The sequence below is a fragment of the Carcharodon carcharias genome, chromosome 11 (genome assembly GCF_017639515.1).
Source record: "Carcharodon carcharias isolate sCarCar2 chromosome 11, sCarCar2.pri, whole genome shotgun sequence".
NCBI lineage: Eukaryota > Metazoa > Chordata > Chondrichthyes > Lamniformes > Lamnidae > Carcharodon > Carcharodon carcharias.
This window is the reverse complement of record NC_054477.1, coordinates 161,061,021-161,086,476: the sequence shown is the minus strand read 5'-3', so window position 1 is coordinate 161,086,476 and position 25,456 is coordinate 161,061,021. Positions and strand designations below refer to the sequence as shown.

At 44.3% G+C, this 25,456-nt stretch overlaps 1 protein-coding gene across 6 annotated transcripts; it reads left to right on the top strand.

Moving 5' to 3' along the window:
• Positions 1-472: 472 nt before the first annotated feature.
• On the top strand, positions 473-23,529 carry LOC121284209 (gamma-glutamylaminecyclotransferase-like). 6 transcript variants are annotated; one of them, XM_041199483.1, is made up of 3 exons: positions 473-511; positions 4,396-4,525; positions 22,872-23,529. In XM_041199483.1, exons 2-3 carry the CDS (start codon positions 4,435-4,437, stop codon positions 23,348-23,350), a joined length of 570 nt encoding a protein of 189 aa, XP_041055417.1. In that variant the 5' UTR covers positions 473-511; positions 4,396-4,434; the 3' UTR covers positions 23,351-23,529. The 6 variants fall into 6 exon arrangements, with proteins under 6 accessions (XP_041055417.1, XP_041055415.1, XP_041055420.1 ...); XM_041199481.1 differs by lacking the exon at positions 473-511 and adding an exon at positions 844-998; XM_041199482.1 differs by lacking the exon at positions 473-511 and adding an exon at positions 3,029-3,047.
• Positions 23,530-25,456: the final 1,927 nt, after the last annotated feature.

Below are 25,456 nucleotides of genomic sequence, written 5' to 3'. Positions count from 1 at the left end.
AGCCTTCCGGACTGAATATTGAGTTCAACAACTTTAGATGATGAACTGTCTTCTCCATCCCCACTCCCTTTCTGATCCCCCTTTTTCCCAATAATTTATATAGATTTTTCTTTTCCCACCTATTTCCATTATTTTTAAACGTATTTCCATCCATTGTTTTATCTCTACCTTTTAGCCTATTTCGATCCCTCCCCCCCACCCCACCCCCACTAGGGCTATCTGTACCTTGCTGGTCCTGCTTTCTACCCTTAATGTCACCATAAGCACATTCCTTAGCTAATATCACCACCGTCAACACCCCTTTGTCCTTTTGTCTGTGACATCTTTTGGTTATCTCCACCTATCACTGGCCCTCTATCCAGCTCTACTTGTCCCACCCCCTCACTTAAACCGGTTTATATTTTGCCTCATTTCTATTTTTCCTTAGTTCTGTTGAAGGGTCACACGGACTGGAAACGTTAACTCTCTGTTCCTCTCTGCAGATGCTGTCAGACCTGCTGAGTCTTTCCAGGTACTTTTTGTTTTGGTTTTGGATTTCCAGCATCCCGCAGTATTTGTTTTTTTTTTAGTTTTGCTCTTAACTCTGAGAAACTGCTGTGAGTTTGGCGTGTTATTTTATATTTGTCTTTTATTTTTATACTTAATTGGGACATTTTGTGCTCTTTATAATGAAACATGGCTGTGCCTAATATTGCCAAGAGGTAATACTGATGCTGTTTGGGTTTCAGGTAGAAGCTGCCAAGTTTCAAACAGCAGATATTCCCGGAGATTTAATTGAATTCTTGTCCTTTGGTGTTGGTTTTACTGACACGTCCGCCCCTTTGCGATGCGCCACCTTTCTGCGCACCCATTGCAGGTGGAGGAGGAGGAGGAGGAGGAAGAGGAGGAGGGGATTCCCCCCCGCGGTCTCCCGGAAATGCGCCTTAAATTCCGGGCGCAGTCGGCGACGTCGGGCTGGTCCCGCGGAAGGAAGACCCGTGGGCTTAGGCATTGAAACAGTGGGTGCATCGCATCGCTAGGCTGCCCGTTTAAAACCTCCTCCCGCTGCTTCTGTCGCATTTCCGCTCCCCTTGCCCGCGGGCACCCAAGTGCGTGCGATCTTGACCCTGCGCCGGGAGAGAGAGAGAGAGAGAGAGAGAGAGGGGGGAAGGGGGTGGGATTCGGCTTCTTGCGCAGCGCAGCGCAACGCGGCTGTAGCGAGCGTGAATGCGGACCGGCGAGGGGCGAGCTGTCAATCACTTGCCGCTGCTACAAAGCTCCAGCATCGTAAAGCCTCAAAAGTCAAGGGCGGGACTGGTTTAATGCCCCCACCACCACCAACCCTGGACAGAAACTGCCCCAACCCGAGCCCCCAAATACTCGTCAAAACCGTCTTCAAATAGGTTTTGTTGGTGCTGCAGAATCAAGTGCTTAAAATTAAAGGGGGAATACACTGGGAAGGGGGGAGGGTGTGGAAGCAGATTCAGTTGTGTAACTTTCCAAAGGGGAATTGTGTAAATGCTTGAAAGGGGAAGGGTAATCGGCCTAATTGCATAGGTGCTTCAAAGAGGCAGCCTGGGCCGAATGGCCTCCTCCTGCGCTGTTTGATTCTCAAGGGCTGGCACTGCCCCAGTAATAGCAAAATGCTGCGGATGTCGGAAATCTGATATAAAGACAGAACATGCTGGAAACACTCAGCAGCTCTGGCAGCGCCTGTGGAGAGAGAAACAGAGTTAACTAGTGTCGCAAAGTGCAGGCCCGTAGGAATTAGAAGAAATAAATGCACACTCCCCTGGTTCTGTTTGCCGGAGCTGCTTGGGCCCCAGCGAGGTCTAGATCCAGTGTATTCAAGGAGGTCACACCCCTTTTTTTATAGCACTAGCTGCTGTAAAGCAGGTAAGTTTAAAGAGCCGGAGAAATTAACAGTCCAAGGGGAAGGTAAGTGTCTAAGGTAAGTAGATAGGATTTGGGGGGTGGGGGCTCTGGGGTAGGGGGGAGGGTTTGGGGGCTGAGATCGGTGGTGGTGGGGGGGGGGGGGGGGGGGGGGTCCGGGGTCCAAGATCGGGGGGGGTGGGGTCGCCTGAGATCAAAGGGGATCCGAGATTGGGGTGGGAGGGTCTGAGATTGGGGGGGGGGGGGGGGGGGCGGGCAGTCAATGTCTGGGTGGTTCGGGGGGGTGGGGTCCGAGGTCAGGTGGGGGGCTTCGGGCTCCGAGGTCGGGGGGGGTGATCTGATGGCTGGGGGGGGGGGGTGGTGCTGCTGAGCTCGGTGGAAGGGGAGGTGGGGTTGTTGGAGGTCGGGGGGTGGGGGTGGAGAGCCCTGTGGGGGAGGAGGGAGTCTGTGGGTGCCCTTTACAATAGTTACCCAGAAGTTAGAAGAGATTCTAATTCTTCTAACTTTTTCTGGGTGACTATCAGTGTAACCCCGGTGGAACCATCCGATGTTTGTGGTTTAAATCGCATTTTTGGATGGTTCCCAGCACAGCGCAATTGTCCAGAGGAAGTTAGCACTTCTGGGCAATTGCCGTGCAAACCCTTACCTGGGAACTTGCCAGAGGGATTCTCCAGCGCATCTTTGGAGTATCCCCCAAATCCAACATTGGGGAGCACGGAAGTTTTGGGCCAGCGTTTTGAGTCCAATATGACTCTTCGTGACTATGGACTAGAAACATTAACTCTGTTTCTCCCTCTGCAGAAGCTGCCAGACCCGCTGAGTTTTTCCAGCATTTTCTATTTTTATTTGGTTTTCTATAACATCTTTTCACAGTCTCAGCATGCCCCAAACCCCTGGGATGGGCAATAAATGCTGGCCTAGCCAGCGAAGCCCCATATTCCTTGAATGAATTTTAAAAAGCCAATAAATTATTTTTGAAGTGGGGCGATTGTTGTAATGTTAGAATCAAGACAGCCAATTTGTGCACAGCAAGCTCCCACAAACAGCAATGTGATGATGACCAGATAATCTGGTTGAAGGATAAGTATTGGCCAGGACTGCCCAGCTCTTCAAGATAGTGCAACGGGATCTTTTACAGGACCTGAGGGGGCAGATATAGCCTCCGTGACAACAGTGTGGGTATACTTGCAGTGGTTCAGGAAGGTGGCTCACTGTCACCATCTCAAGGGCAATTAGGGATGGGAAACAAATGCTGGCATAGCCAGCGATGCCTGCATCTCATGAAAAAGTGAGGAAGAGACCGGATAGCAGTTTAACATCCCATCTGAAAGACAGCACCTCTGACAGTTCAGCACTCCCTTAGTACTGCACTGGGAGTGCCAGCCTGGATCTTGTGCTCAAGTATCTGGAGTAGGACTGTGATGAGAGAGGCCCGGGATGGCCAACCTTGTACTTCCTCAACTCAGGTCAAACTCAGAGCCACAAGAAAATTGATTGGGTGCCTAAAGACTTCAATTCAAATCATGAGGGGGTTGGACAGAGTAGATAGGGAGAAACTGTTCCACTCGTAAAAGGATCAAGAACCAGAGGGCACAGATTTAAAGTGATTTGCAAAAGAAGCAAAGGCGATTTCAGAAAAAACCTTTTCACACAGCGAGTGGTTCGGGTTTGGAATGCACTGTCTAGAAGTGTGGTGGAGGCAGGTTCAGTTGAGGCACTCGAGGGCATTAGATGATTTTTTGAATAGAAACAATGTGCAAGAGTTACAGGAAAAAGGCAGGAGGATGGCACTGAGTCATAATGCTCATTCAGAGAGCTGGTGCAGATATGATGGGCTGAATGGCCTCCCTCTGCACTGTAACAATTCTGTGAATTCCAAAATCTGACTGAGCTATGAGCTTAATAACACTAATTAGTTTGCTTAGTATAGTTGCTGGAAAATTGTACCTTTTGCAATGTCTTTGTTTACTCCGGTGTGGAGTATGTCATTTCATTTTCTAAATTTGTTTAATGTTAATTAGCAATTTCAAAAGTGTTTAAGTGGTGAGTAACTTTTTAATGTGTTTATTTTTTTTATTCATTCATGGGATGTGGGTGTCACTGGCTAGGCCAGCATTTATTACCTCTCCCTAATTGCCCTAATTCAGAGGGAATTTAAGAGTCAACCACATTGCTGTGGGTCTGCAGTCACATGTAGGCCAGACCAGGTAAGGACAGCAGATTTTCCTTCCCTAAAGGGCATTAGTGAACCAGATGAGTTTTTACAACAATCATTTCATGGCCATTATTAGACTTTTAATTCTAAATTTTTTTTATTGAATTCAAACTCCATCTGCTGTGGTGGGATTTGAACCTGGGTCCTGAGAGCATTACCCTAGGTCTTTGGATTGCTAGCCTAGCAACAATACCATTATGCCATTGCCTCCCTCCCCCTAGTTTAAATAATTTAATATTCAGCTTAATGATTTTACAGTATAGTGTTTCCTTTATTTACTGGTGGTTTTCAAATTATTTTCTCAATAGATTTGCAGTTTACGGCGACCTCTAATCCTTTGGTGTTATATGTTTTCTCTACGAACTGCATTGAGTGTCATTATACGCACTCCGAGCTACTGCTGGCAAAAGAAGATAGACCCTATCATCAAGAGATTTGGTGAGACTGTAGTGTACGGTGTCATGACAAGATTTGTAAATAGAATAGTCATGGGGAAGCGGTGTAACAAATCTATTTTCCTTGTGAGGAAATCCTTACTGCTGTGCAAAATAAATCCGAAGGCCGCACTTTGCTCAACCCTGTCCTGGCCATAGTGAACATTTGGGATTGGGAGAGATACTTGCTCCTGCTTGTGAGGTGGACCCTTAATGAATGTTGGATCTGGCTGAATGTATTTTTATATGCTTTCCATGCAGCACTCCCCAACCCCCCTCCCCCAACCCCTACCAACCCTGCAGTTAGGAAAACTGGGATTCAGAACCAGCAATTTGGGCGAGAATGGTCTTTCTGGGAGCAGACACAGAAGGAAATAGGGATTGGAAGAGGAGATTTGGGGAAGCTTCCATTAGATTGGAAAATAGCAAATGTAACTCCTTTATTCAAAAAAAGAGGGAGACAGGAAGCAGGAAAAGACAGGCCAGTTAGCTTAACATCTGTCATAGAGGGAAATGTTGGAAGCAGTTATTAAAGATGTTATAGCAGGGCACTTGGAAAGGTTTAAGGCAGAGTCAACATGGTTTTGTGAAAGGGAAATCATATTTAACTAATTTATTGGAGTTCTTTGAAGAAGTCCCATGCACTGTGGATAAAGGGGAACCAGTGGATGTACTGTACTTAGATTTCCAGAAGACATTTGATAAGGTGCCACATCAAAGGTTATTATGGAAAATAAAAACTCATGGTGTAGGGGGTAACATATTGGCATGGATAGAAGATTGGCTAGCTAACAGGAAGCAGAGGATAGCCATAAATGGGTCTTTTTCTGGTTGGCTGGATGTAACAAGTGTTCTGCCACAAGGATCAGTGCTGGGGCCTCAACTCTTTACAATTTATATAAATTATTTGGATGAGGGGACAGATGGTGCAGTTGCTAAATTTGCTGATGCCACAAAGATAGGTAGGAAAGTAAGTTGTGAAGAGGACGTAAGGAGACTACAAAGTGACATAGGTTAAGTGAGTGGCAAATGGGGTACAACGTGGGCAAGTGTGAAAATGTCCATTTTGGCAGGAAGAATAAAAAAGAAGCTCATTATCTAAATGGTGAGAGATTACAGAGCTCTGAGATTCAGAGAGATCTGGGTGTCCGAGTGCATGAATCACAAAAGGCTACTGTGCAGGTATCGCAAGTAATTAGCAAAGCTAATAGAATATTATTGTTTATTGTGAGGGGAATTTAATACAAAATTAGGAAGGTTATACTTCTGTTGTACAGGGGACTGGTGAGACCACATCTGGAGTTTTGTGTACAATATCAGTTCCCTTATTTAAGGAAAACTCAAACACACTGTCCAACATTAGATGTGATTCTGCGATTGGACAACATTTGCTAACTAATCCTCAGTGTGCTAAGAATTACGCTGACAACCAATTTAAGATTGTCAGTTGGGCTCACAATGTGGTGCATTTGAATGTACTGGAAGCTACATATATTAATACACAGGCCCTGTTCTTTGCAGACAGAAAGAACATGTACACACATTGCGCCTGTTTCAGCTAAACAAGTAAGTGACAGCCATTTGCTGACTCATTCCTCAGGGCAATGCCTTGACCAATCAGAGTCAAGCTGCCTGGTTTAAATTTCAAACAGTGCTCAGCAGTTAACTATCAGTCACCATCAGTGGTGCATTCTCCATTGTAACACTACTTGCCAACCAATTAGCACTTTCTTCACATACAGTATAAATTGTTATTTTCCCCTTATATTGGTATTCTTGCGAGTGTCCTAATGAGTACAAGACAAAAAACTTAGACTTGTTTCTTTTTTCAGCAATGCTTAAGGAAAGATGTAAATGGGTTAGAAGCAGTTCAGAGAAGGTTTACTAGGCTATTACCAGGAATGGGTGGGTTGTCTTTTGAGGAAAGGCTGAACAGGCTAGGCTTGTATCCACTGAAGTTTAGAAGAGTCAGAGGTAACTTGATCAAAACCTTTAAGATCCTGAGGGGTCTTGAAAGTGTGGATGTGGAGGGGATGTTTCCTTTTGTGGGAGAATCTAGAACTTGGGGGTCATGGTTTAAAGATAAGGGGTCACTCATTTAAGACAGAGATGAGGAGAAATTTCTTCTGAGGGTGGTGAGTCTTTGGAACTCTCTTCCTCAAAAGGCAGTGGAAGCAGAGTCTTTGAATAATTTTAAGGCAAAGCAAGATAGATTCTTGATGAACATGGTGAAAGGTTATTGGGGGTAGGCGGGAGGTTACAATCAGATCAACCATGATCTTATTGAATGGTAGAGCAGGCTTGAGGGGCTGAGTGGCCTCTTCCTGCTCCATGTTCTTATGCTTCTTGTTTCAAAAGAGAGTGAATGAACTCTTCCAAAGGAAAAAAATGATTTTAAATTGATGCAACGTGGTAGAAGCTAGCTGACTTGTGGTTAGCATGTGAATTTATTTATTGATTTTAAAAGCGTTAACTTAATAGATTTTTCTTACGCTGCCTGAAAAGTCAGTGAAAGCAGATTCAATCATAACTTTCAAAAGGGAATTTGATATAGATTTGAAAGGGAAAACAATTGCAGGGCGATGGGGAAAGGGCAAGGGGAGTGGAATTACCCTTTCAAAGAGCCGGCACAGTCACGATGGGCCAAATGGCCTCCTCCTGTGTGGCTGTAGGATTCTGAGAGGATGTTTATTGGCGAGAGATTTTTAAAGGGGATACATTACGGCCCCACCAAGTCCTGCCACTAATAGAAGAAAGGTGTTGTGGAGAAGTAATGTTTTTGTCGAGTTGCGGTGTACTTGGGGGCGGTGGGGGGGGGGGGGGGTCACAGCCAAAGCAGGAAAGCCCAGCTCTGAGCTGGGAAGAAAGGAGAAAAAGCCAAACGCAGCTTCAAAGGAATGGACAGGATATCATCCCACCAGTCTGTTCTACTCCAGTGGCTTTTTCATGAAGGTTAGCTTTCAAAGAGCGGTGACCTTTAAAATAGCTTCAGTCGAACCCACTGGGCTCGGGTTTAATGTTTAGCGCAGTTTGTTTTCTCACCTGTTTCCTGAAAACTTTCCGAAGAATTGAGTTGTAACTTGTCTGCCAAGTGAGGGGAATGGGTTTGAGTTCTGCAGATGGAAGTGTGTTTGTCGCTGTGTTTCTGATCCTGTGTTTTATGCTCCAACTTCACTTATACTCTTTTTGACTTCCTGCCTGTTGAATGAAGGTTTTACAAGAGAAGCAGGCCATTCAGCCCACCTGGTCTATGCTGGTGCTCATGCTTCACATAAGCTTTTTTTAAAAAAATGGCCATTTGGTAGTTCAGAACTTGAGTATTGCTGGAAAAAAAAGAGACATGCCAAAGCTTTTAGCCTTGCACTCATCAGGACACTTTGTAACAATATGTTGGTATTCTTGCAGCGTGTCCTGAGGAGTGCAGGACAAAAAGCTTCAGCATGTCTCTTTTTTTTCCAGCAAGATTCAATTTTTTTTAATTGTTCTTTCACAGGGTGTGGCATCACTGGCTTTGCCAGCATTTATTGCCCATCCCTAATTGCCCTTGAGAAGGTGGTGGTGAGCTGCCTTCTTGAACCGCTGCAGTCCATGTGGTGTAGGTACACCCACAGTGCTGTTAGGGAGCGAGTTCCAGGATTTTGACTCGGCGACTCATCCCACCCTATCCTTCTATTTCTTTCTCCCTCGTCTGTTTATCAGGCTTCCCTGTAAATATATCTGTGTTATTCACCTCAACTACTTCCTTGTGTCAGCCAAGTTGAACATTCTCACCACTCCCTGGGTAAAGTTTCTTCTGAATTCCCTACTCATTTATTGGAGGCTTCCAATATTTTTAACCCCTAATTTTCGACACGCTAATAAAGAATCGCATTACATTGGCTGGAAAAAAGTCTTGAACATGCAGTGCTGCATAGGTTTGCAGGAGTGTGATCTTAATTGTTTTTTTTTATCCTTTCATGGGGTGTGGGCGTCGCTGGCAAGGGCAGTATTTGTTGCCCATCCCTAATTGCCCTTGAACTGAGTGGCTTCCTGGGCCATTTCAGAGGGCAGTTAAGAGTCAGGCACATTGCTGTGGAGTCACATGTGGGCCAGACCAGGTAAGGACTGCAGACTTCCTTCCCTAAGGGGCACGAGAGTAAACCAGATGGGTTTTTGTGACAATCGATGATATTTTCGGGGTCAATTTTTTTTTCATGGTTTCAATTCCAGATTTATTAATTGAATTTAATTTGAACCCACCTCTCCAGAGTAGATTCTGGACCTCTGGATGATTCCTCCTGTGACATTCCCACTGCACCACCATCTGCCCCTCAATACACCATCTTTCTTTTGGGATGGCTGCAAGTAATTCCTAGTTTCTGCTCCACGCTGCTTGGGGAAAGCCTCATGAATGGCAGGCGCATCCTTTCAGGGGAAGAGTATAGATCAGGTTCACAGACAACTTGAGCCAGTTTCTCCCAGTAGTGGCTCATTCAGAACCACATCAGTATAGCTTTGTTAAACGCCTGTCCCCCACCTTATTTCAGGGGAGAATGCATAGCACAGGCTGAGGGATGTTGGAAAAAAATAACATTAAAAAATGAATAGTTTGCAGTTTTCCTCATTAATTCTGTCAAAAGGAGCTTTTATCTTGACATTTCATAGAATGATACGAGCTCAGAGGGAGGACATTTGGCCCATCATTCCTGTACTGGCTCTTTGAAAGAGCTGTCCAATTAGTCCCACTCCCCCTGCTCTTACCATGTAGCTCTGAGAAATTTTCCTTTTCAAATATTTACCAGTTCCCTTTTGAAAGTTGTGACACGCTGCATAAAAATATTTCTCCCCTTCCCACCCCCGCTTTTTGTTTGTTAAATAGCTTCAATCTGTGTCCCTCTGGTTACCGACCCCCACCTTGCCACTGGAAACAGTTTCTCCTTATTTTCTCCATCAAAGCCCTTCCTGATCTTGAACACCTCTATTAAATCTCTTAACTTTCTCTGCTCTTCCTAGCTTCTCCAGACTGTCCACGTTAACTAAAGTCCCTCATCCCTGGAACCATTCTCATAAACCTCCTCCACATTCTCCAACAAGGCATTGACCTTCTTACTGAGTGTGGTGCCCAGAATTGAACACAATGCTCCAGCTGAGGCTTGACTAGTTTTATTACAAGCATTTGGCATAGCTTCCCTGCTTTTGTGCTCCATATCCGACTGTTCAGACAACAAAGATCCTTTATAGTTTTTCTGTGTCAATCCTAAGAAAAACCCATTTCGATAATCTACTTTCTCTCAGATTTCCAAAATACACAAGGAGTGTGCTCTTCCATAACTATAAGGTAAATGATTTGATGAAATTTTTTTTATTCATTCATGGGATGTGGGCATCGCTGGCTAGGCCAGCATTTATTGCCCATCCCTAATTGCCCTTGAGGTGTTGGTGAGCCACCTTCTTGAACTGCTGCAGTTCCTGTGGTGTAGGTACACCCACAGTGCTGTTAGGGAGGGAGTTCCAGGTTTTTGGCCCAGCAACAGTGAAGGAACGGCCATATATTTCCAAGTCAGGATGGTTAGTGGCTCGGAGGGGAAGTTGCAGTGATGGTGTTCCCATGTATCTGCTGCCCTTGTCCTTCTAGATGGTAGCGGTCGTGGGTTTGGAAGGCGCTGTGTAAGGAGCCTTGGTGTGATATGGAACGAGTGGTTAAGATTTGGAATGCTCCACCTGCTAACTTGGTGCAGATTCATTCGTCTCCTTCAAAAGGGAATTGGATAAATATTTGAAGGAGAAAAATTGTAGGGATGTGGAGAAAGAGAGGGGGAGTGGTGCTAACTGGATTGCTCTATGAAAGAGCCGGCACAGTATGGATGGGTTAAATAGTCTCCTGTGCTGTATTATTCAATGGTTCAAACTCAAACCAATCAACGTGAGGTGTATCGCGAAGAAACACAGCTCTCTGGTTGCAGTATGCAAACACATCTGCGTCAAGTGTTGTATAATCTTGAAGGAAATAAGTATCTGAATTAGCTGAAGCACCTGATAAAGGAATAAACCTGGAATACTTGAAACTAAACTCACCGTTTTGTATGTATAGACGCTTAAGGCAAAGCTAGATAAACTCGATAGAAAGGAGGAGAAGGATATGCTGATGGGACACGATGAAGATGGTTGTGGGAAGGTCCATAAGGGTCATAAACATCAACACAGACCAGTTGGGCCGAATGGCCTCTTTCTGTGCTGAAAATTCACTATTTAAAACAGTTACACTGCAAAAACCTTGAGTATAGATAGGGCTTGTAGATCGAGGAAGGCACTGGGAAAAATCTTGGTCATTATCATTAAAGTTGCACTTTTGTAAAATGAATGGGGCGTGATAGGGTTGGGGGGTTGGGGGGGGGTGGGGGTGGGGGGAGCCGTTATCTAAACGTCTGTTCGCTGTTTGGAAGTGTAAACAGGGTGTGAATCTTGGCTTTTTTTAAACTGATTCATCCTCGGAATGAGACGTAAGTGAGTAGCCTGCGTCTTGAGGCCAGAATCTTTGGGTTGGCGAGTGGGGTTGGGGCCCACTTGCGCATGCGTTAAATGACACGTGATGACTTCGGGTGTGTGTCTCCGCGTGTCATTCGGATCGTGAGGTCGGTGGGGCGCCCGCACCGGGGTCGGCGGGGCGCCCACCGAACTGTCAAAGGCCTATTAAAGCTATTTAAACAGCAATTAAACTAATTAACCGAGCTGCCCGTCCAACCTTAAGGCTGTCGGGCAGGTGAAGAGGCCCAGGCGGCCTTCACGTTTTTCATGAAACGGTTCTTAAAGTAAAATAAAAATTTTAAATAAAATTCATTGACGTGTCCCAGCACATGTGACACTGTCACTTGAGGGGACATGTCTTAAAAAAAAATTTTTTTTTTCCCCCCTTTATTAAAATTTCCAGAAATCAAACTAATTTTCCTGAGGCAGCTCCGTGCCTTGGAGATTTCTGCACTGTTTAGCTTGCACGCGCGCAAGAGCTCAGGCCCCGACTCTCTCTCCCTCCCCCGCCCGCACAGGTAATGCTGAGCGCTCCTGGGCACGTTATGCTGGGGTGGGCCTTAGTTCTACACAGAGTGAGTCAAGTGTCTCCCCGGACGGGGAGAAAATTCTCCCCTGAGTGTTTTTGTTTGTCAAGTTGAGTTAATGCATTCTTGTTTTAACCAAAAAAATGTTGTGTACTTCGGTAAAAAGTATCTAAACTTGCCAAGTGACATGCCAGCAAGTATAATGGGAGTTTGTGGTTTACAAACATCAGGATACCAGTTGAACATATGATCTCAAAGCTTTTATTGTCTCCAGCGTTGGTGCCTGATTACTTCAAGATGTTGCAGCCCTCTCTCCCGGAATTTTGTGAGTTGAATCAAAATTCAAATGCTGTGATGGGGGTTGGGGGGGGTGTGTAGGGGAAAGAAAGCCCTGTTGTTTAATCTGACCTGTGGCATTGATTAACTGAATGGAGATGTTCTTTGTACTTTTGTCTATGACATCTTTTGGTTATCTCCACCTATCACTGGCCCTCTATCCAGCTCCACCTGTCCCAGCCCCCCCTTAAACCAGCTTATATTTCACCTCTTTTCTACTTTTCCTTAGTTCTGTTGAAGAGTCATATGGACTCAAAACATTAACTTTGTTCCTCTCCGCAGATGCTGTCAGAACTGCTGAGTTTTTCCAGCTATTTTTATTTTTGTTTGAGATGTCAGTCTGTTTGATTGCTTTTGCTAAGGCCTATTATGGTTCATCTTCACGAACCTTCGTATGTCTAAAATATATATAAAATATGTATCATATAAAATTTTCACTAATTGGATTCTGGCTTCACACATGGCTTGAACACATGACTCACTCTGTGAAGAATTAATCCCCATCCATGACTCTTTTCATATTTCCCTTTTTCAAACTGCAGTGACTTACTCCAGAAATGTGTCATGTTAACAGCTGGGGTTTAGCCTTGGTATTAACCAGAACTTGCCTTGCGTTGAAGTGAGGACAGGGACAGATATGTTATAACTCTGCTTGACATAAACTCTGCTATTTGATGTCAGACTTCACAGTCTAGAGGCCCACTATAGTTAGTCAGTCCGTGGGGGGAGACTGTAGGCGTCTCTCGCTGTTTAGAGAGAGGGAGAGAGAGGCAGGTGCTTAAAGCTTGAGGGAGCACCAAGCATGGCTGGCCAGGAATCGCTCCGGCTCCTACTGTCTGTGTTGGAAGGATTAGCGGGTTGATGATCAAACTGTTTGGCTGCACTAAGAACCCTCCTACCGTGGCCATCAAGTCCTGGAGTGGAACTTGAACCCAGAGCTTCTGGAGAGGTGGGTTGTTACCCACAGAACCATAAAATCTCCTGCTGTCCATAGTGCCACTACTCTATTCTGTATCTTCAACTCTTTCTATTGGAGAACATATCCCAGGCAACACTGAGACTGATTAATTACGTTTGTGTGGGGTGTGTATGTTTTTTAAAGTTATTCTTGGAAATGTGGCGTTGCTGAGATTGGCAATGTCAGCATTTATTAACCGTCACCAATTTCCCTTGAGAAGGTGGTGGTGAGCTGCCTTCTTGAACCACTGCAGTCCCTGTGGTGTAGGTACACCCACAGTGCTGTTAGGGAGGGAGTTCCAGGATTTTGACTCAGTGACAGTGAACGAACGGTGATATATTTCCAAGTCAGGATAGTGGGTGACTTGGAGAACTTCCAGGTGGTGGTGTTCCCATCTGTCTGCTGCCCTTGTCCTTCTAGATGGTAGTGCTTGTGGGTTTGGAAGGTGCTGCCTAAGGAGCCTTGGAGAATTCCTGCAGTGCATCTTGTAGATGGTACACACTGCTGCTACTGTGCATCGGTGATGAGGGGAGTGAATGTGGATGTGGTGCCAATCAAGGCACCATCCTAGACGGTGTCAGCTTCTTGAGTGTTGTGGGAGCTGAACTCATCCAGGCAAGTGGGGAGTATTCCATCACGCTCCTGACTTGTGCCTTGTAGATGGTGGACAGGCTTTGGGGAGTCAGGAGGTGAGTTACTCATCACAGGATCCCCAGCTTCTGACCTGCTCTTGTAGCCACAGTATTTATATAGCTAGTCTAGTTCAGTTTCTAGTCAATGGTAACCCCCAGGATGGTAATGCCGTTGAATGTCAAGGAGCAATGGTTAGATTCTCTCTTGTTGGAGATGGTCATTGCCTGGCACTTGTGTGGCATGAATGTTAGTTGACACTTGTCAGCCCAAGCCTTGATAATGTCCAGGACTTGCTGCATTTGGACATGGACTGATTCAGTATCTGAGATCAAGTATGTTTTTCCCTCTTGTTGGTTCCCTCACCACCTGCCGCAGACCCATTGTAGCAGCTATGTCCTTTAGGACTTGGCCAGCTCGGTTAGTAGTGATGCTACTGAGCCACTCTTGATGATGGACATTGAAGTCCCTCACCCAGAGTACATTCTACATCCTTGCCACCCTCAGTGCGACCCCCAAGTGGTGTTCAACATGGAGTGCTATTTCATCAGCTGAGGGAGGACAGTACGTGATAATCAGCAGGAGGTTTCCTTGCCCATGTTTGACCTGATGCCATGAGACTTCATGGGATCCGGAGTCAGTGTTGACGACTCCCAGGGTAACTCCCTCCTGACTGTATCCCACTGGCTGCCACCTCTGCTGGATCTGTCCTGCCAGTGGGACAGGACATACCCAGGGATTGTGATGGTGGAGTCTGGGACATTATCTGTAAGATAAGATTCCGTGAGGATGACCATGTCAGGCTGTTGCTCTCCCAATTTTGGCTCTAGCCCCCAGATGATAGTAAGGAGGACTTTGCAGGGTCGCCAGGGCTGAGTTTGCCGTTGTCATTTCTGTAGGTCGATGCCGGGTGGTCCGTCCGGTTTCATTCCTTTTTTGAGGCTTTGCTGCGGTTTGATATAACTGAGCGGCTTGCTCCTTTTCAGAGGGCAATTAAAAGCCAACCATATTGCTGTGGGTCTGAAGTCACATGTAGGCCAGATTTCCTTCTCTCAAGGACATTGTTTCATGGTCATCATTAGACTTTTAATTCCGGATATTTATTGAATTCAATCTGCCATGGTGGGATTTGAACCCGGGTCCCCAGAGTATTACCCTGCTGAGTGCTGAGGTGGGCTAGGTGCTCTGGACTACTAACCACTAAGCCATTGCCTCCTCTTATAATCATCAGGAGAGATTGAACAGGGCCTTTTCTCTAGGAAAAAGAAGGCTGAGGGAAGACCTAATAGAGGCCTTTAAAATTATGAAGGGGCTTCGATAGGGTAGACATTGGCCCAAATTTTCACAAGCATGGAAGGGGTCTCCGACTTTGGCAAAATGGCATCGGAGACCCGATTCCCGAAGTCCCGCCTCCGAATCTGGCACCTACCATTTTCACCAGGGGGAGAACAGGGACAGGTTGTGGTTTGCAAATCTGTGGTCCACGGTCATAGCTGCATATGTAATAGTGCAGCTGCCATCAAACAGACCCAGTTCTCATTTGTGGAATGTACAAAAGATGACTCATGGGATTTAGACATTTGAGCAAAAGGTCTAAGGTTGCTGGAGTCATTTGCAGAGGTAGAGTACCTTTTTGGAGAGGTAAAGGGCCCTTGTGAATGGCTCCAGGGACCCCTTTGGAGAGGTCACGTGCCCTTCAGGATTGTTAAAAATAAACATGAATGTGCATAAAAAGCAGATAAACCCATTGGAACTGTCGAGCTGTTTTTTATTCATTTATGGGATGTGGGCTTCACTGGCCGGGCCAGCATTTATTGCCTATCCCTAATTGACCTTGAGAAGGTGGTGGTGAGTTGCCTTCTTGAACTCTTGCAGTCCCTGTGGTATAGGTACCCACAGTGCTATTTGGAAGGGAAGCCATCAAGGCATTTCAATTCTCAAGCTCTTTATTTATAAAAAAACAGCCTGATGTGACTGCTTGCAATTTCACTGAGGACTATCATTGTGAGATTTGTGCTGCATGACTAATTCCAGAACCTATCATTATCACAGTGGGGGGAGGGTTTGTAAGTTCAGAGTTTGATTGACAGTTCCAAGTCTTTGATGTGGGGCTATAAATGCAAATATGTGTTTTCACAAGGGATTAATTATTTGAAGGAATTTAAATATATTGAACGGGTTTTTAATCAATGAGAATGTTTTAGTTTTAAACAGCAAAATTAGAATTTTATTTTACTTAATCTCAGACTGACTCCTGATGCCTGCCTATGATGGATATTGAGTGAGTTGGTGCAGAGGTTCTAAGGGCAAAGGGTAGTGGTGAGGATGTATGAGTTGACACTAAGTCAACATAGGGGCTATAAAGGGCCATTGTGGGTGGATAGAGGGCCATAGGTTGGCATGGAGGCCATGGTGGGCCATGAGTGGGTGGGGGACATGAGATGGCATGGATGGGGCATGGGGAGTGTGTGAGGGGTGAGAGCTAGAAGGGCTGGTGGTTGTTTTCTTATTTTTATTGTAACTGGAACAAAGTCCCAGAGCACAGAGCCCGCCTCAGCACCCAGAAGCCCCTGTGGCTGTCCCCACAGTGTTTCCAGAGTTGCGGACCCCACTCCAATTATCAGCCATCCCCAGAATGAAAGTCCGACTGTCTTACGCACTTTATCCTGAGTTGGTTTTATGGAGTCAGGAATTGTCCTGATTCTATGCTCCCAACTCCAGAGTGAAAATATGGCCCATAGTTATGTTTCCATTTTTAGGGGATCAAAAACTGGAAGGCCATCAATATGAAATCGTCACTAAAGAGTCCATAAAGATACGATAGTCACTAAATTAATCCAATCGGGAATTTGGGAGAAACTTCTTTAACCAGACAGTGGTGAGAATGTAGAACACCCTACCCCACAGGGAGTGGTTGAAGTGATCAGTATAGAAACAGTTACAGGGAAGCTTGATAAACGTGAGGGAGAAAGGAATAGAAAGATATACTAATAGGCAGAGATGAAGTAGGAACAGGAGGAGATTTGTGTGGAGCATAAATACCAGCAGAGATCAGTTGAGCCACATGGCCTGTTTCTGTGCTGTACACACTTTGCAATTCCGATGCCACATCTCAGACTAAGTGCCTTTGTGTCACTTTTATCAGCCCCATAATGATAGCCACAACTGTGTGGAATGTCCTAGAATCTTGATGGCAATGAGCCAGTGTCCATTCTAGGTTGAATCTTGCACAACCATTTGTAGTCAATTATATTTGTTGAAGATAGACAATGCAGACAGTGTTAATGATCTATCCCACTTACACTCCCCACCTTTCATCCTAAAGGCTAATACTATGATGTTTATATTCCCAATGTTACTCGTCTACCCTGAGACTCATTGCTTTTGTTATTGTTGAATTTTACTTTGCTCTATGTCATCTGATTAGCATGTTCTTCACTCTTGCAATTTTGCCACCTTCTTGAGGGCAACTAGTAATGGGGAATGAATGTTAGCCTAGCCAGCAATGCCCAAACCCTATGAAAGAATTTTCAAAAACTTCCTCCCGCCTCCCTCGCGTATATTGCTGGCATTACCTAATCTCGACAGTTTTGTCTCTAACTTCACCACCACATCATTGATAGGAAATGGGGAAAATCAAATGTTCCATCATTGATTCCTGGGCACCCCTCACCTGTCACTCAAGGCTCCTCTGATAACATTTTCCAAACATGCGACCTCTACCACAACTTTCTCATTGAAACACATAAGATTCTGAAAGGACTTGACAGTGTCGATGCCAAATGTACTCAGAGTTGTGATAAGCAACTGCGTAACCAAACATCTGTTGTGAGGGAAATGGAAATTTACTGGAACATGGATTGGTCAGTTCACTTATGCAAATAAGTGGATAGGTTTGCAAAACTTACTGATTGGCTGTATAAATCCTTTTAACAAGTCTGCGTGTATTCTGCTATGAGACTGTACAGTAGCTCTCATTGTGCTGTCTCCCTTGCGCACAAGTAATAAATGGAGTTTCTACGTACTAAGTGATGCCTCGGTGTGATTAATCTCCGACAAGGGGACTTGACAGTGTCGATGGTGGGAGGATGTTTACCCTTGTTGGGGAGACTGGAACTAGGGGGCATAGTTTATAGATAAGGAGCCTCCCATTTAAGGTAGAGATGAAGAGTATTTTTTTCTGTCAGAAGGTTTAGACTTTGGAATTCTCTTCCCCAGAGAGCAGTGGAGGCTGGGTCAGTGAATATATTCAAGGCTGCATTAGACAGACTTTTGATCTACAAGAGAGTCACCGGTAATGAGGGGCAGACAGGAAAGTGGAGTTAATGCTACAATCAGATCAGCCATGATCATATTGAATAGCAGAGCAGGCTGGAGGGGCCGAATGGCCTAATCCAGCTCCTATTTCTTATGATCTTAAGGACAAGGTAGCAGAGTAGTACCACTTGCAAGTTCCTCTTCTTTCACTGTCGCTGGGTCAAAATCCTGGAACTCCCTCCCTAACAGCACTGTGGGTGTACCTACACCACGTGGACCGCAGCGGTTCAAGAAGGCAGCTCACCACCACCTTAAGGGCAATTAGCGATGGGCAATAATGCTGGCCTAGCCAGTGATGCCCACATCCTGTGAATGAATTAATAAAAAGAATTCACAGGTGTCTATGCTTGCAGGCTATGTCTGTGTAACTCATTATTTCCTGTGGCAGCATCTGTCTGCTGTCATTACCTTAGGAATTGCTATAAATGCAACATGTACGTCACATGAGTGAATAACTAAAAAAAAAAACCTCCTCCTGCCTCCTTGCAGCTGGCTGTTAATCTAGGTGTGAAAATGGAAGTAGCTCCTTTCCATTGACACTCCAAGCCCAGGAATGATTTGAGTCACCTCACAAACACCACTTTAAAAATGACCAGATAATCTGTCTATTGTATGGTTGTTTGTGGGAGCTTGCTGTGGGCAAATTGGCTGCCGCGTTCCCTACATTACAACAATGACTGTGCTCTAAAAGAAAAAGGTACTTTGTTGAACTTATATCACTTTGGAAGAGCCAGAGTTTGTGAAAGGTGCTATGTAAATGCAAATTCCTCTCTTTGTTCTTATTGCTTAGTGTGTGAGGGGGCACCCCATCCAGAATACGTGCTGCAAAGGATAACAGGTCTGATCCGCATGATGGGTGTAACCCTGGGACTTTTAACTGAGGTGGCGCAAACTGATTAAGTGTTGAAACAGAAAGATAATAGCTGTCTTCACATGCACTATGTAAATAACTGACGGCCTCAAATAACCAATCAGACGGCCCAGCAGACACCCCATTCAGAAAACTTTGTATAATGATAAGGAAAAGTTTGATCAGAGGCCAATTTAAATTCATGAGGCTGCTTCAACCAATGCTGAATTCAAAGAATATTCCTTATTTGCTATAATTGTAATCTTGTACAACTTCATAAATCATACAAAATATTTGTAACTAGTGTGGAGGGAGTACAGTACTTCAGTGCAATCATCCTAATTTAGTACATTTAAAGTCTAAGCCCCGAGCACCTGCATGGCAGCCGAGTCTTGTTTGAACCATAATTTAATCCTTCCAGAATCTGAACCCCAGCAATTTGAGAGTCAAAAATATCTAGTTCACTTCTGAGAGTGTAGGATTGTCACATTCCAAGACTGTGGAAAAATTAACTGTCTTGAGTTATTTAGGGGTTTTTCTTTGTGGTTGAATTTTTATAACACTTCTCAGTCTGCATTATTTTTGAACACTTTTTTAAAAAAAAAACTAACCAACAGAATAAATAGCAACTTTAAATAATTTAAATCTTTTGGCAACATCCATAGATTACAGCGTAAACCGCAGTCATTTGCTGCAGTATCTTACAGCTGTCTGTGTTTAATATTTAAAATGGTGCAGCTCATAAAAATCTTTGCCATTATTCAAGTTATAAACAGTAATATCAAGAAAGACTTTTTCAAAGCTCTTACCATTAGTACTGCATAGTATTCATGTATTCAAAAGTTAACCTGACTGATTTGACAAGTTCTGTGAGTGTAATTGCTATTGGTGATGCAGTGTGTTGTGATCACAGGGGCATTGGTCTATTTCTCTTAGTCGGTCACTAATGAAAGTTAGAAAGTAACACATTCTCTCCCTCCCTTGCTGTCTTGGATTAGGAATTTACGTCCTTGGACGGGGATTTAAACCCATACCTTTGTGATTCCGGGGCACGAGTGCTACCCACTGATCCATAGGCCACATCTACGTAAAATAGGAGAAGTGAGACTACAAGAATTGGCAGTAACAATTTTACATGCCATCAGCCTCCTGCTTGCTGACCTACATTAGCTCCCAGTCCGGCAATGCCTCGATTTTAAACTTCTCATCCTTCTGTTCAAATCCCTCCATGGCCTCACCCCTCCCTATCTCTGTAATCTCCTCCAGCCCTGCAACTCCCTGAGATCTCTAATCCAATTTTGGCCTCTTGCGCATCGCTGATTTCAATTGCTCCACAATTGGTGACCATGCCTTCAGCTGCCTGGGCTCCAAGCTCTGGAATTCGCTCCCTAAACCTCCCCGACTCTCTACCTCGCTTACCTCCTTTAAACCACTCCTTGAAAGTGTCAGGTTTAGCTTTATACTGTTCCTGTGAAGCACCTTACGATATTTTATTACGTTCAAGGTGCTATATGAATAAAAGTTGCTGCTGTTAAATTTCATGACAATTTGGTTGCAAACAGCCTTTTCACTGAGGACAGGATTCGTTTTGTGTTTTGGTTCAGATTTTGTGTATTTTTTTTCAAAAGTGGATGTGGGTTTGACATTCAAATCCTTGCTTGTGTGGACAACTATATTCACAATTCATTGTTGTGAACTCGGAGAGCCACTGAGTTTCAAACTCCTGTGGTGAATTAATTAATGTTTTTAGTCCTCGCAATTGACCTTCAGGGTCCTGTCTAGGGGCCTGGTTATTCCCATTTTAGGCAGTAAGATGAGTCAGCCATATCCAGACAAAAGATTTGTTTGTATTTTTATATTTGAGCAAAGTTCAAGAACAATAGTAGCTTTATTTAATTTATTGTTTAAAGAAAAACCCTAATGAATTGATTTTGCTGTGCTGTTTATTTGACAATAACTTGCTTTCCAGTTTTGAGAATGTGGAACTCGTTACCACAGGGAGTGGTTGATGTGAATAGTATTGATACATTTAAAGGGATAAAGACATGAGGGAGAAAGGAATAGAAGGATATGCTGATAGGGTGAGTTGAGGCTCGTGTGAAGCATAAACACCAGCATGGTCTCGTTGGGCCGAATGGCCTGTTTCTATGTTGTGATTTGATGAGATTGTATCACCCTGTGGCTCAGTTGACAGCACTGTCACCACAAAGAGTCATAAGTTTCTGAGTTCAATTCCACTCCGGGGCTTGAACACACAAAAGAAAAATCAAGGCTGACGCTCCAAGTGCAGTACTGAGGGGGTGCTGCACTGTTGAAGGGGCGGCCTTTTGGATGGGACGTTAAACCCGAGGCCCCATCTGCCCTCTTGGGTGGATGTAAAAGATCCCACAGCATTATTTCGGAGAAGGGCATGGGAGTTTTCCCCAGTGTCCTGGCCAATATTGATCCCTCAACTAATAACTATAACCACAATGCTGTTTGTGAGATCTTGCTGTGTGCAAATTAGCTGCTGAATTTCCTACAACAGTGACGACACCTCAAAAGTGCTCCATTGGCTGTAAAGCACTTGTTAAAGGCGCTAAATAAATGCAGAAGTCTTATGTTTTCCTTTTTGATAATGATGTAATTCTTTACTGACTTTGATGTCTATTCTGCAACAGTTGGCTGGTTTCGAGGTGACACAGTCCCAAATCATAAACACCTTTGACGTGCCCGGTAACCAGTGCTCAGGGGTTTAGTTTGATCCATGTCCGCTGCACAAAACTGGCTACAAACATCAAATTTCAGATTTACCAGTTCACGTTGTGAATTTAAAACCGGTGAATTACAACACAACTACTTGTGTTGCCAACTCCAGTTGGCTCTGTTGGAGATTTCGTCACATGACTTCCCAACACCAACCATCCCATTGGTCACCTGACATGACCATCCTTCAAAGCTTTGTTCCTGATTGGATGATTTCTGACTGCTTTTTGTCCCCTATCTGCAATTTTTTTTTTTAAAATATAACTCATCAACATGAAAGACACAATAGTTTTTATTGCTTTTCTCCTGAGTTTGTTGGCAGCATTGACCCGGAGATTAACCTTCAATCCCTGGATTCTCCAGGCCAATCCTAGAGTGTTGGTAACTAAAACCCACATCTGTGAAGTGTTAATCCTCAAGTAGATTGGAGGTCACAGCTGGAACCGAACTGGTACAAATCTGTCGGTTAACCGCAGCAGAACACTATTCGTGGCTGCTAGCCAACAGTCCTTTATTTCTCAAATCGTTGAGTTCATGGTTTTCATTATTCCTCATATGCCACTGGTTCTGAAAGCATATTTTTGGAGCACATTTCATGTAGGACTATAGACAGAGTTAGAATCATAGAAAGGTCACAGCAAAAGAAGAGGCCATTCACCCCCTATTGTATATGCTGGATCTCTGTAAGAGCTACTCAGCTAGTCCCACTCACCTCCCTTTACCCTGCAGCTAAAATAGCTGAGTGGTTGGACCTACCTACCCCACATGCATCTGTAGCAGATGTAGAATTGGATAGCATTTACAGCACCAAAACAGTCCATTCAGCCTAACCTGCCTATGCTGGTGTTTATGCTTCACACGAAGCCTCATCCCACCTTTCCTCATTTAACTGCCAGCATATCCTTCTATTCCTTTCTCCCTCGTGTTTACCCAGCTTCCCCCAATGTATCTATACTATTCATCTCAAACATTCCCTGCAGTAACGAGAGAGTAAAGAAGTTCCTCCTGAATTCCCTATTTGATTTAGTATTGACTATCTTACATTGAGGGCCTCCAGTTTTGCTCTTCCCCAGGCTGTCACGATACATGATGTTCTCTGGTGGCTACCCAGTTGATTCCATCTCACTGGTTTCCCCAACAACAACTTGTATTTATATAACACCTTTAATGTAAGATGTTCCAAGGCTTTTTATACAAATGTTATAAAGCAAAATTTGACAGGGAGTCACGCAAGAGAATAATTGGACAGGTGACCAAGAGCTTGTTCTAAGAACAAGCACTTTGGGATGTCGTGTGGTCGTGAAAGGTGCCACATAAATGCAATGCCGCCACAGCCTTTTCTGTTTCTAATCGTATTGCTAGCTCTCCAGGAAAACTATTGAACTGCACAAGAATTCCTAGGCTTATATTTTCAAGTGCTCGTGCTGTTATCACCTCTTCCTCCACCACTGTCTTAATCCATGTGGTTTTGTACCTCCTCTAGGCAAGATGAGCACTGTGTTTGTATATGGCACACTCAAGAAAGGTCAACCCAACCATCATCACATGATGGACGAAACCAAGAGGAAAGGAGTATACTGTGGCACAGGACGTACCAATCAGAAGTATCCGCTGGTGATTGCAGGAAAATATAACATTCCCTTTTTGCTCAACCTGCCAGGAACGGGACACGAAATAGACGGAGAGATTTACTTAGTCGATGACCAGCTGCTACAGTTCCTTGATGAGTTTGAAGGTTGTCCGGAAGTTTACCAGCGGAGACCTGTTGAGGTTCATGTACTAGAGTGGGAAGAGAAAGCCAGCACACTGGGAGTGAAGCCCGACGTGGGTGGAATGCTAACGTGCTTTCTGTATAATGCAACGACCTACGAACAGGACTGGTTAAAGCTTCCTTATTATAACAATTATGACCCCTTTCGGAACCATGATCAACCAAAATACGTCCTACGTGAAGCTAGATAACCATCAACTTTCATAGTTGAAGAGCAAGAAATTAAATTCAAAATATATTCTCTTTCGAGACTTGAATCATTAAGCTTGAATTCTTGAATTGTAATTCTAAAGCGATTTATGAAAGATATTTAATTCTGATTGTATGCACTTTTATTTTAATGAATTAGAAATTAAATTCTGTTCCAATACTTATGTGCCATTGTCTGCTTATTTGCTGCTAATTGAAAAATTATGTGATTAGAGCTTTTGTATTTCTGCACATTACTCAAGGTGAGCCCATCATCCATTGTGTTGGATTATTTAAGGGGGTGAAGTTGGAGATTTTCCTGACCAACACCTTCATGCGTTAATTCAGCTTTTTAAGTCGCTAAATCCGTGTTTCAACTATGAGGTTAGCAGTATCAGCTGTAACATTCGTGCCTCCAAGTCAGAAGGTTCTGAGTTCAAGTCCCATTCCAGAGACTTGAGCATGCAGTTGAGGCTGATAGTCCAGCTGCAGTACTGAGCGAGTGCAGCAGTGTTGTTTGGGTGATTATGTTCTGGTGGACATAAGATCCCATGGCCACTGATGAGCAGGGGAGTTTCCCCAGTATCCTGGCCAATATTTATCTCTCAGTATCCAGTCATGTTCTTCATTGGCTGTAAAGCATTTTGGGGTGTCCTAAGGTTGTGAATGGTGCTATATGAATGCAAGTCTTTCTTTACTAACTGATGAGGTTGGTAATAAGTAGAACATGAAAGCTGTCAGAACTATTCATCTCAAGCAGGATTAGGAAATGAAGAATCAATCGAATTTGTCCTAATGTTAGTTGCGAATGAACTTGAGGTATTTTGGTATCATACTGTGACGGATATCTTTCTTTTCCAAACCAGTTTCACCTATTTGAGTTTAAAAAAAAAACAAGTTTCTGGTATCTTGTTAAACTGGCTGCATTTCAACACTCCCATCACCACTTGTAAAGTGTCAGGTTTGCAGCAATGATATGGTTTTGCATCATCTGAAACTAGACTCCTGCCTTTGGCACTGAATGACTGTAAATCCACGAAGCAGAGAAAGCACAGTGAGTGACTTCTTCCAAACTGCTACAGCTCTTGTTTTGTGAAAGTGACAAGCCCTTATCACTTTACCAACTCCACATTCCATTTCCCTCTCTTGCTTCTTTCTCCTCTTTCCCCCCCCCCCACACCTTTCAAACCCACGACCATTACCATCTAACAGGACAAGGGCATCAGACACATGGGAGCACCACCATCACCACCTGGAAGTTCCCCGCCAAGCCACTCACCATCCTGACTTGGAAATATATCGGCTGTTCCTTCACTGTCACCGGGTCAAAATCCTGGAACTCCCTCCCTAACAGCACTGTGGGTGTACCTACACCACATGGACTGCAGCGGTCCAAGGCAGCAGCTCACCACCACCTTCTCATAGACAATCAGGGATGGGCGATAAATGCTGGCCCAGCCAGCGAAGCCCACATCCTATAACTTATTATTTTTAAAACTCCCAACCATCTCTAGGCCTCTAATAACGGAGTGGGGGCAAATTCCCTTAAGTTTCACGCTCCACCCCAAAGGAAGAAATCTCATCTTAAAGAAATGTTAAGTCTGCCACTGTTGCCTGGATGTTCACCTCTGCAATAGGAATGGCCAACTTTTGTTAAGCTGTGGTAAACCATATCTCAAAGTACATTCAGCTTTCATGTGTCATGCGGCCCCACATGTTAGGGGCAATAAGAGGCTCTTCCATTAATGGTCTAGTTCGATGTGAATGAACAATCAGTAAAATAGCTAAACTGATCCATGAAGAACCAGTAAGGGCAGGGCGGCATATCGATCACTGGAATGAATGATCTGGAGACGAGTTCAAATCTCATCACAGCAGCTGGGGAATCTGAATTCAATTAAATATGGAATAAAAAGCTAGTATCGGCAATTTTGCTTCATTCTTTCATGGGATAAGGGCTTCACTGGCAAAGGCCAGCATTTATTCCGCCATCTCTAATTGCCCTTGAACTAAGTGGCTCGCCAGACCATTTCAGAGGGCAGCCAACAGCCAACCACATTGCTGTGTGTCTGGAGTCACTTATAGGCCAGACCCGGTAAAGGCGACAG

Bases quoted from the DNA above. Each gene is read 5' to 3' on its own strand.
- LOC121284209 (XM_041199483.1), top strand. From the start codon at position 4,435: ATGTTTTCTCTACGAACTGCATTGAGTGTCATTATACGCACTCCGAGC. The intron at 4,526-22,871 runs GTGAGACTGTAG...TACCTCCTCTAG, and splicing joins CCCTATCATCAAGAGATTTG to GCAAGATGAGCACTGTGTTT.